A 12,199-nucleotide genomic window follows, 5' to 3' on the forward strand; every position below is an offset into this window, starting at 1 on the left:
TCACATAAATGTAAATTATGAGTAAGATTTAAAGAAGCCAAGATTCGTTCATCAACCACTTATTGAATACTGCTAATTGCCAGGCACAGTATTAGGAGCTGTGAATATAATTTGTATGGATTTTTCTTGGAAGGCCGATTCCATTTTCAGGAAAACTTTATGCCAGGATTAGAAGTAGAGTGCTAGAATAGCTGGTTAGTCTGCCCCAACTTGCTTATGCTTATATTTTAAAGTTTCTTATATGTTGACTGTTTGTCACTCTAAAGTAGTATCTTATAGACAGTTTCCAATTACTGTGTAATTGTTCTTTATCTGCATTTCAGTGCTTAATTTTCTTAGATGATCCCCAGGCTGTGAGTGATATCTTAGAAAAACTGGTGAAGGAAGACAACCTCCTGATGGCTTATCAGATTTGTTTTGATTTGTATGAAAGTGCTAGCCAGCAGTTTTTGTCATCTGTAATCCAGAATCTTCGAACTGTTGGCACCCCTATCCCTTCTGTGCCTGGATCCACCAATACGGGTACTGTTCCGGGATCAGAGAAAGACAGGTATAAGTATCTTTTTCTGCATCAGAACTAATTGAACAATATTTTATTTTGGGAATAGGTGTAATGTTCATAGTCTGCATATGTTAAGAATAAATTTTACCACTAGCTTTCATAGATTGTAAAGTTTTATTAAAGCTCTTTTGTTTTGCACTGTGCTTGGCACATTAAGGAAAAGCAGAGAAGTGGACCCTTCTGGAAAGAAGTGAAAGTGATTTTCTGACAGGGAGGGCCTGTAGGGCAGCATGTTTGCCATCTAATTCAATAAAGTATAAACCTCAGGAGGGGCAGGTGGGCTAGATTTCAGAGATTTGAGTTAGGTATTTAGAAATATGAAACATTCTCAGCTTTTTGTGCTTTTATTAGAACTAAATATACATATGTCTTTAATTTAGTTTTTCTCAGCAGTGTTTTGTAGATTATAGTGCAGAAAGTTTGCGCATATCTCCTTAAATTTATTACTAAGTATATTATGGTTTTTGGAGTTGTTACAAGTGGTATGTTTTAAAGTTCAATTTCCAATTATTTGTTATTAATATATAAAAATACAATTGATTTTTGTATACTAACCTTGCTTAAATCACTTAGTAGGTCTAGTAAATTTTTTTTATAGATCCTGTCATAGAATTTTCTACATAGGAATCATGTCATCTGTGACTAGAAATTTTAATTCTTCCTTTATAACTTTTATACCTTTTCTCCTTTGTTCTGCGTTGGCTAGCATTTCCAATACATTATTAGATAGAAGTGATGAAAATGAACATCTTTAATTTGTTCCAGATCTTAGTAGAATAACATTTAGTTTGTTTCTTTTTTATTTAAAAAAAATTTTCCTTACTGTCTCCTTTTCTTGTGTCATAGTTATTTGCTCACATGTTCCTTCTGAATTAATCTTCGTTTCTGAAATTATATTTTTCCTCTTTCATTTCTAATTTTCCCCTAGTTCTATTTCATTTCTGAGTTTTTCTGATTCTGATATGTAATATTCTTTTATACTTTGTATAATTTTTAAAATGTCTTTTACCTCCTCTGAAAATTTTTTTGTTACAGTATTTTATGGGATTTTACTTTGACCTTTTCTGTGACTTATCTTCCCTGAAATTAGATTTTCCTAAACTTTTACAAAAGAGTCTCATTTAAGATGCTTTTTGTAATTTCACGTCCCTCTAGAATTTCCTCTTCTGTTGTGTTGTGAAGTATTAAACAAATGGTGTTTTATGTTCTGAGATCTCTTGGCTCTGTTTTCTTTCTCACTTTTATTTGACCTTTTTTCTTTTTAATTTGGATTCTATACTCAGCATTTCCTCCTCAAAGTATAGTGCTTCAACTTAGAAGGGAGTGTTGGCTGGTTAGTTTTAAGAGTTGTTGCAGCCGGGCTGGTGTGGTTCAGTGGTTGAGCATCAACCTATAAACCAGGTCATGGTTCAGTTCTGGTCAGGGCACATGCCCAGGTTGTGGGCTCGATCCCCAGTAGGGGGCGTGCAGGAGGCAGCCAATCAGTGATTCTCTCTCATCATTGATGTTTCTATCTTTCCCTCTCCCTACTTCTCTGAAATCGATAAATATATATATATTTTTTTTTTAAAAAATATTTTTTATTGATTTTTTACAGAGAGGAAGGGAGAGAGATAGAGAGTCAGAAACATCGACCAGCCGCCTCCTGCTCATCCCCCACCGGGGATGTGCCCGCAACCCAGGTACATGCCCTTGACCGGAATCGAACCTGGGACCTCTCAGTCCGCAGGCCGACGCTCTATCCACTGAGCCAAACCGGTTTCGGCGATAAATATATTTTAAAAAAAAAAGAGAGTTATTGCAGCCCAACTGCTTCACATCAAACTGGTTTTGTAAGCTATTGATGGTGTATCTCCACCTTTGTTTGGGGAACTTGGGGGATACTTTGTCACCTGGTTTTGTTACTCATACATTTTTCTAACCTAGTTAATTGCTTTGTATATTTTTATGAATATATTTGGAGGAAATTCAATAATTGAACCATGTCTGTCTTATTAGAACCTTTTCTGGGGTTTTTTGGGTGTTTTTTTTTTTATTGCTTAAAGTATTACAAAGAGTATTACATATGTGTCCTTTTCTTTTCCGTTTTTTTAAAATATATTTTGATTGATTTCATAGAGGAAGGAAGAGGAAGTGAGATATAGAAACATCAATGATGAGAGAGAATCACTGATCAGCTGCCTCCTGCCTCCCCCCCACCCCGGCTGGGGATTGAGCCCACAACCCGGGCATGTGAACTTGACCAGAATCAAACCCAGGACCCTTCAGTCCGCAGTCCAACGCTCTATCCACTGAGCCAAACCGGCTATGACCTGTTCTGTTTTTTAACAGCAATATTTATGAAGTGATTAAACGTTTTTCCTTGTAAAATATTTAATTTGGACATAGTTCAGGTCTTAAATTTGGTAACATATCACCCAGATATGCTATTCGGAAGAGATTTATCAGATTAGTAAGTGTTGGTTCTTTTCATTTTAGTGAGTCAATGGAAACAGAAGAAAAGACAGGTAGTGTACTTGTAGGAAAGACACCAGAAGCGGTAAGTGTGCTTTTTGAAGTCATGGATGCTGTTTTACATATATTCCCTCAGTATATTGTAAATTATTTTAAAGTGTTACACACCTGTTTTTATGGAGGTTTATTACTAGGTTTGACACCAAAGTCATTTTATAAAAATGTATTCTCTGTGAAAAGTAAAATTTTAAAGACTGATCCCAGTAAGTACCTAACTTAGATGAAATCAAATCTCTAGATCAAGCATGTCAAACTCAAAGGCTAGCATGGGCCAAATAAACAAGGTTTAAGTTTCTGTGGCCCACAAAAAAACAAAAGCTTCAATTTCCATAGAAACATAGGCTTATTTCAATAGAGACATGCTGAATACAAAGGGCTGAAATAAATGAGTAATTATTAACATAAAGTAATAGAACATTTTAATAAAAATTAATATTTTTTCTTGAACATTAATTTACCAGACACTGAATAACTGCACAAATTAATAAGCGTAATGCAAATAAAACTATTTTTCTTGTTCTCTGAAAGTGAAATATTTCCTGTTACGCACACCAAACAAGTCAGTCCAAGACTAATGACGTGGCAATCACTGCTAAAATATTTGCTGCTAGTATTAGTGGAGAGAAACGGTGTGCCTGCGCATAAGGCGCGTAAGGGAAATGAATGCAACACGATTATAGTAATCATTCACCAGTGAACGTTGTAGTTCGTTATTAGTAATTATTTATAACAGGATATTGTAAAAATTAAGTTATGAAATTTTTATTTAAATATTTCTTACATACCATTATATTGGCTGAGCCGCAAAAATATTCGTTGTGGACCGCGAGTTTGACATGCTTGCTCTAGATTCTAACCAAAGACTGAACTTCATTCAGAATAACTCTGACTTACCTGTCACAGGGGGAGAGAAAAAAAGTATAGCCTCTATATAAATGGCAACTTATCATAGGGGGGCAATTTGATTGTCTTCGTTTTTCTTAGTATTCATGGTGTTTAGAAGACTTAGCTAAGTATTAGAGCAGCAATATTAATGGATATAAATTTTTCCTTCATCAGGACTTTTGGTTTCTGATGCTCAGGTATATGAACTTCAGCTGTTCTTTAACTGGATGGATAGTTTTGTTGATTGATAGCTTGGTATTTCATGAGATCATATAGATGTGATGATTAAAGATGCTTTCGATTTTGTCAGTTTGGATTAGGCAGTTCCTCACATAAAGTATAGGCTGGCTCTGTATAAAAGTTTTCCTTATATATCATCAGTAATTGGTTATTCGTTTACACCTTTTTTTAAATTTCTTTTTTTAATATATTGATTTTTCACAGAGAAGAAGGGAGAGAGATAGAGAGTTAGAAATATCGATGAGAGAGATCGATCAGCTGCCTCCTGCACGCCCCCCAGTGGGGATGTGCCTGCAACCAAGGTACATGCCCTTGACCAGAATCGAACCTGGGACCCTTCAGTCCGCAGGCCAACGCTCTATCCACTGAGCCAAACCTGTTTGGCTACACCTTATTTTTTTATATTAAAAAATATTTTACATTGGAAGCTAGTTCAGAACGAGTTACATTCTTCCATCAAGCTGGCATCATGGTATCTAATAAATAAATTATACATGAGTTTTCCAGATCCTACTGTTAAAATGAGTACTGTTGTATGTATGAAATATTTGAATTTTACTGGTTTTGGGCTGTTAAAGTTGCCTTAGTGGATTTCAGTAATATATGAATTTTTATTCTTTGTTTATTGTTTTGGCAGAGTCCAGAGCCCAAGGATCAGACTTTGAAAATGATTAAAATTTTAAGTGGTGAAATGGCTATTGAGTTACATCTGCAATTTTTAATACGAAATAATAACACAGATCTCATGATCCTAAAAAGCACAAAGGTAGGAAATGCAACTGTAATGGAGCCTTTTAAAAAATATTTGTTGAATATAAGTAATTATATTTATTTCTTACTGAATACTTTGTTGCATTTTATTCCTAATTATGGAAATACGTTTTTATATAAAAATAACAATGGGAGAAACTCTTAAACTTGTTGGAAAAGAACGAGACTTAATATTGCTTGAGCTCCTGTTCTTGTGCTAATCTCTCATTGGGAAGTTCAGTGGATTTTTTCCCCCCATTTTCTTTAGCTCACTTGTTATTTTAATGTATACACGTAGCACTTGGACAAAAGCACTGTCAGCACATTGATATAGCTTATGTGTCTGTTTTTCCACTAAATTGCAAACTTAAGAGCAGTGGTTCTTAACTTACCTGGTTTTAAATAAATTCATGTACTATTTCATTACTAAATAGTTGATTAAAGCATATGTAATATGCTTCTCCAAACTTTTAATACAATTTTTACAAATGGCGAAAGGACACAGAATTACATAATTTGCACTTATGACAATTATTTGAAACTAATCTTTATAATATAGTCTTATTAAAAATACACACGATTACTTGATGACTGCCAGAGGTGCAGTGCCAAAAGAGGTGCAGCATTGCTCCTCAAGCTACTCCAGCACCTTGGAGACCTTGAGTTTAGAGAAATGGTAAGTTAAACTATTCAGAACCCCAAAACTAGAAAATCTGCTACCTAAGTTAACCTACCTAAAATCTATTGACCTCAAGTTAAAACCACAAATAAAGCTCTATTTGACTTGTTTGTTTTTAATCTTTATAAAGAAATAGCCAAGATCCATTATTTTAAATATATTAGTTCAGTTCATTCATGTTTCGCCATAAAACAGGGACTCTGGTTGTGTGTTCATGGGTAAGTTTGCAATATGTATGAATACTCTGCCAATGATAAAAATCTGTTTGTTTTTGTAAGGATGCAGTACGGAATTCTGTATGTCATACGGCAACTGTTATAGCAAACTCTTTTATGCATTGTGGGACTACCAGTGACCAGTTTCTTAGGTAAATATACTGGACGATTCTGCTTTGTACAGTCATCTTTAACAGAAACTCTGTTGACATTGTTACATGAATTAGAGACTTCCCCTGCTGCCAGTCCTGGATTTTAAATTTTATTTATGCTATTTTATATATTTACTTATTGCATATGCCTACTTGTTTGTCTTTTAATTGAGGTTGGTTCTTTCTCTTTTTTTAAGTTTTTTTATGTATTGATTTTAGAGAGAGAGAACGAGATAGATTTGTTGTTCAACTTATTTGTGCATTCATTGGTTGTTTCTTGTAAGTGCCCTGACTGGGGATCAAACCCGCAACCTTGACGTATCAGGGCAACCCTCTAACCAACTGAGCTACCCCAGCCAGGGCCCTACTTGTTTTAAGGCAAAATTAATTCTCTTCATTAATTGGCTTGAGTATCAGCTTTTGAATGAAATATATTAAGCTCAGAAATTTAGTATAGTTTTGCTTTTGTTCATAGTGGAATTACATATTATGCATTTTTTAAAAGTCCTCAAAATATTAAGGACAACTTAGGTAAAATAGAATCAGCAATAATTTGTGATCCATTCAGTGAAAGATTTGTAATAGTTCAAGGTAAATTTTTAATGCTTTGACTTTAGAATTATAAAATGCCTTGGGGAATTGGTTTCAGTAGAATTACTTAATTTTCTTTTCTTACAGAGATAACTTGGAATGGTTGGCCAGGGCCACTAACTGGGCAAAATTTACAGCTACAGCCAGTTTGGGTGTAATTCACAAGGTAATATACACTGATCAGTGGGAATAGGCATTAGAACAGAGCAGTCTTTCTGGAATTAATAAAATGTAGAAGTTTACTATAATTCATTGACATGTACATTTTGTTAAATCAGTCCTCTTATAGGGAAGGATAAAGTAAGATGTTAAAGTACATATAAATGTGTTGGTTTTTAATAAAAGGTGGAAATCCTTTTCCTATGAAGATTAAGCCATTTCTCAAAGGATGAATTGAAATAAGTTGTTTGTATAATATAAGACGAATTTGGGGAAATGTTATAAAACAAGGGGAAAAATTGAAGCATTTGTTTCCAAGTAGGATGTGACTGGGTCTCTGAAAGGCTCTTCTCTCGTTCAAGTGATAAAGTTGTATAAGAGCCCCATTTCCTCCTCCTCTTTTAGCAAGTGAACATGCTGGAGAAAAGCAATAATCATAGAAAATGTTAGCTCTTTTTCTTACTTTCTCTTACTGACACCTTTGTTGTGGCTCCAATTTACAGGGTCATGAGAAGGAAGCATTACAGTTAATGGCAACATATCTTCCCAAGGACACCTCTCCAGGATCAGCCTATCAGGAAGGTGGAGGTCTCTATGCATTAGGTCTAATTCATGCCAATCATGGTGGTGATATAATTGACTATCTGCTTAATCAGCTTAAGAATGCCAGCAATGATGTAAGTGTTAGAATGGAAAACTACATTTTCATTAGTAAGGGTCCAGGAAAACATTTGCCAAATTATTTTAGTGAATAGAAATTTTGTTATATTTGGGAGGTCCCCAAACAGTATTGTTTTCAAAACACACGTTTTATTCCCACACTTTAGAGTTTTGGAATGTTATATAGATGACCTTAGTGAACATTTAGTCTAATCCTATCATTTTGCAGGAAACTAGTCCCCCCAAAATTGCATATCCTCTCTTTGGAATCACAATTCTTGCTTTTTTTTGATCTTTGATAAGTATTAAATGTAAATTTTTGAAAAAACTTAATTAGCTCTATCTTATTTTAAGGTACCTTGAAATAGGATTTTAGACTTTAATGTTTATGTTAGACTCTTTTAGAAACCTTTTAGGAGAGCAGCTGAGTCAGCTAAAAAACTTTGTCCTCCTGTTTTAGTGAAAAGGTTGAGGCCAATAGAAACATCTGTCCCAGTTTGTAAGCCCCCTATCCAAGATCTTCTCTACATTTACGCATACCTTTACCTTACTTCCTCGGGTCTCAGGTAAAAACTTACTTATCAGACAAAGCTTTTTGGTTGCCAGCAACAGAAACCACCTCTGACTAACTTAAACAAGTAATTTATTGGAAGTAGCTTATGTAATTAAAGGACAAGCTGATGAACTAGTTCTCAAAACGGTTAAGAGCCAGGGTAGCTATAGGGAAATAGATAATAGGAATAATGGAATTGTCTCTTCAGGGCCCTACTGTCGGGATGAGTGAGCTTAAATGTTTTTGGTCCTTGGGTCATTCCACTTAAAAACTATTACAATTCTAGAGAAGCGTCCAGTTGATCTATCTTTGGGTCATAGGCCAATACTTTGGCTAGAGGGGGTAGAAGCTTCTTAAATGACAGTCCCACCAAGATTAATCAATGGGGGAGGAGTATTCTTCAAGCAAGACTGGGGTGCTATCACCAATAAAAAGATACGGTGCATTCAAAAAATGACAGATGACCAGGTGTCCCTCTTCAAGTAAAGACCAACTTTTGCTCTTGACTCCATATTCTCCCACTTTATTCATTATTCCATTAAAAGATCTACCTTTTTCTCCTTTTCAGCCTCCCTCTATGCCGTCTTTCCCCCCTCAGCCCATAAGCATATTCATGTCTCACCTATCCTAACAACAATTTTCCTTGTTACTTGCTACTTCCTCTTAGTTGTTGTCATCTTTCTCTTCCTCTTACATAAATGTATTGAGAGTTATAGTCTCACTCCACATTTTCTTCTTCTTTTATTCACTTCTAAATTCACTATTATTTTGTATCAGCAAGCACCATTCTTTTGAAATTGAAATTTCATTTGCCTTTTGATTTTCAAATCCTTTGATCATTCTAACTAAGCCAACTGCTCTACATATTTATATCAAAATAGATTTTGAAATTAGAATTAAAGCTTGGATTTTAAGTACAATGTATTACATCAATGAAGCCCATGCTTTTTCTCCTAGATTGTTCGACATGGTGGCAGTCTGGGCCTTGGTTTGGCTGCCATGGGGACTGCACGCCAGGATGTGTATGATTTGCTAAAAACAAACCTTTATCAGGATGATGCTGTGACAGGTAAGTGATTCTTTCTAAAGATAACAAATTTTAGGTTTATTTAATTTAACTGTAATATTTACTTTCTACCTATAATTTGTATAGCCTCTTAAAAATCTAACTATTCTCTACTTGAAGAGGGAGTGGATTTTTTCCCCATTTCTCAAACTCAAAAAAATGTTCGTGATATAAAGGCTTTTAAAAATGGCATAGCCTGTGTGTATCTCTATATAACTGACTTTTGTAAATACAAACACAAATTTATTAGAGTGACCTACTTATGTCATAGGACTTTCTGCTGATAATGTAGAAAAAATGTTATAATGTCTCCATTGAAATCACTGTAGGTTACTATGGTACCCTCAGTTAAGATTTAAAAAGAAAAAAGCTATATATATACAACTATATAAAATACCCTCCTTTTTATCAGATGGTTTGAAAAAATGCAGTCAGAAGCTAATGATTGGGGTGTTTTGTTTTTTATTAATCCTCACTGGAGGAAATTTTTTCCATTAATTTTTAGAAAGACTGGAAGGGATGGGGAGAGAGGAGAGAAACATTGATGTGAGAAAGCCACATGAATTGGTTGCCTCCTCAATGTGCCCCAACCAAGGCAGGGAACCTGCAACCCAGGTAAGTGCCCTTGACCGGAATCGAACCCACATCCTTTCAGTTAGCGGGTTGACAGTCTAACCACTGAGCCACTCAGGCAGGGCTAATGGTTGTTTTGATAGTTGGTGCTAATATGCCGCTCCCATTAGGGTATGTTGTATTGAGTATATATACATAGCTCTTGTTCTTCAATTTTTTACTCACTAGGGGAAGCAGCTGGCCTGGCCCTAGGTTTGGTTATGTTGGGCTCTAAAAATGCCCAGGCTATTGAGGACATGGTCGGCTATGCACAAGAAACTCAACATGAGAAGATTCTGCGTGGTCTTGCCGTTGGCATTGCACTAGTAATGTATGGGAGGATGGAAGAGGCCGATGCTCTCATTGAATCTCTCTGCCGTGATAAGGTGAATCACACATCCATCCTCTTCTCTTTGCACTCCCTCACCTTCCAGTTATTTCCACCATTTATAAAACACTTAGCTTCACTAGAAATTCTCTCTGTTCCCCTCAGAACACCTAGCTACATTTGTTAATACAACTTTTCATAAGATATATAAAATCTAATAGAATTTAGAAAACAAAAATACTGATTAGGAGATGTGAACAGGAGTTGATGATTTAAATTTAATGAAGATTTCAGATCAGTGATTTTCAGATAAATCAAAAAATGTTTATTTAGTAATTTACAAGTTAATTCCTTTTAGAAATAGTGTTTTTGGAATGATTACTTCTTTGTTTTTCATTAAAAAAAATAGTGCCAATTTCTACTTACTTAATTGAATGAGGTTTTTTCCATTGTCTTTTGTTTGCTTTTCACATTGGTATTATTATAAGTAGTCAGCAGTATACTGTCCTCTATAATCTGATTAAAAGAACTATTTCTAGCCCGGTCAGTGTGACTCAGTGGTTGAGCATCAACCCATGAACCAAGAGGTCACACATGCCCAGGTTGTGAGCTCAATCTCCAGTGGGTGGCGTGCAGGAGACAGCCAATTGATGTCTGTTTTTCATCAGTGTTTCTATCTCTCTCTAATTTTCCCTTCCTCTCTCTCTAAAAATCAATAAAAACATTAAAAAAAAAGAACCACTGCTATAATTTACTGATAAAATGACTAATTATTTTGCTCAACTATCAGACCTCCATAATTTTTACTCAGTGTTCAGTGCCAACAAATTAAATAATAAAGTAAAAGCAAGTTAGAATATGGAATAGAAACTGGCTTCTTTGTGTCCCTTTGATAAATGGAAGTTGAGTGTCACAGGGTAGTAGGTGTTGATACTGAGTTTATACTTTCTAGAATGTATGAGGCAGAACAGGCATGTTATGTTTCACAGAATGTTGGGAATTTCAAGCAGTTAATTCCTCTCATGTTAGTCTTATTTCCCCATTCATTTAGAAAATACCAACCACAAAATAGTTCTTGAATTCATCTTTTCCTACCTAAAACAAACTCCCCCAGTGCATACAACTATGCCCATTAGTCTATAGAAGTTATTGTTTGAAATAAGTTGGTGATTGATATTGAATTGTTTTCTTAGGACCCAATTCTTCGACGGTCTGGAATGTATACCGTAGCCATGGCTTACTGTGGCTCGGGTAACAACAAAGCTATACGACGCCTGCTACATGTTGCTGTAAGTATTGTGATCCTTCTTGGGGATGAGATGGAAGGGAAAGTTTGCAAAGGGACCCTACATGTCTAGGTGAGTGCAGCACCCACATCACATGACCACTATCAGTGGTCTCAGGTTCAGATTCTCATTCACAGGACATGATCAGCTGTATCCAAGCATCAGGCTCACAAAGTTTTTCAGAAGGATGAAGGACAGGATAACAGTCTGTCAGTTTGAATGAAAATCTGTAAAGTCATTCAGGTGCAATGACTTCTGAAACTCCAAGGGGCACCCTCATTGAAGAGACAAGACTATTATGTGAGTCTGTGCAACAGCCCTGGGACCAGGAAACCTAATGAACAATAGGAACCATTTCTTTTCACAGCCTGGGAAGCTAGCTTTCAGGCTCCCCTAAGGAACATGTTCTATTTCAAGAAAAACATTACACAGGAAAGCCAATGCCCATGTTTTCCAAGAGGCTTTTCCACTCAGTCTTCCTAATCCAAATATGGCTTCTCAACAATAAATACTGTTGCCTGGTAACACAGCAAGCACCCCACATATGTCTTTTTTTTTTTTTTTTTTTTTTTTTTTTTTTTAATTACTTTATTGTTCAGATTATTACATTTGTTCCTCTTTTTTTCCCCCCCATAACTCCCCTCCTCCCAGTTCCCGCCCCACCCTCCGCCCTCACTCCCCACCCACTGTCCTCATCCATAGGTGCACGATTTTTGTCCAGTCTCTTCCCGCATCTCCCACACCCCTTTCCCCCCCAGGAATAGTCAGTCCATTACCTTTCTATGTCCCTGATTCTATTATAATCACCAGTTCATTCTGTTCATCAGATTATTTATTCACTTGATTCTTAGATTCACTTGTTGATAGATGCATATTTGTTGTTCATAATTTGTATCTTTACCTTTTTCTTCCTCTTCCTCTTCTTAAAGGATACCTTTCAGCATTTC

At 35.7% G+C, this 12,199-nt stretch overlaps 1 protein-coding gene across 4 annotated transcripts in view; it reads left to right on the top strand.

Moving 5' to 3' along the window:
• The window catches only part of PSMD1 (proteasome 26S subunit, non-ATPase 1), an 87,205-nt gene that overhangs the window by 19,445 nt on the left and 55,561 nt on the right, over positions 1 to 12,199 (top strand). For all 4 annotated transcript variants that reach the window (XM_036320905.1, XM_036320906.1, XM_036320903.1 and 1 more), the window contains 9 exons: positions 324 to 550; positions 3,041 to 3,101; positions 4,839 to 4,967; positions 5,909 to 5,997; positions 6,676 to 6,754; positions 7,251 to 7,424; positions 8,918 to 9,029; positions 9,828 to 10,024; positions 11,160 to 11,255. In XM_036320905.1, coding sequence (XP_036176798.1) covers positions 324 to 550; positions 3,041 to 3,101; positions 4,839 to 4,967; positions 5,909 to 5,997; positions 6,676 to 6,754; positions 7,251 to 7,424; positions 8,918 to 9,029; positions 9,828 to 10,024; positions 11,160 to 11,255 — 1,164 coding nt within the window. The remainder of the gene's footprint in view (positions 1 to 323; positions 551 to 3,040; positions 3,102 to 4,838; positions 4,968 to 5,908; positions 5,998 to 6,675; positions 6,755 to 7,250; positions 7,425 to 8,917; positions 9,030 to 9,827; positions 10,025 to 11,159; positions 11,256 to 12,199) is intronic.

The sequence above is a fragment of the Myotis myotis genome, unplaced genomic scaffold (assembly GCF_014108235.1).
Source record: "Myotis myotis isolate mMyoMyo1 unplaced genomic scaffold, mMyoMyo1.p scaffold_m19_p_8, whole genome shotgun sequence".
NCBI lineage: Eukaryota > Metazoa > Chordata > Mammalia > Chiroptera > Vespertilionidae > Myotis > Myotis myotis.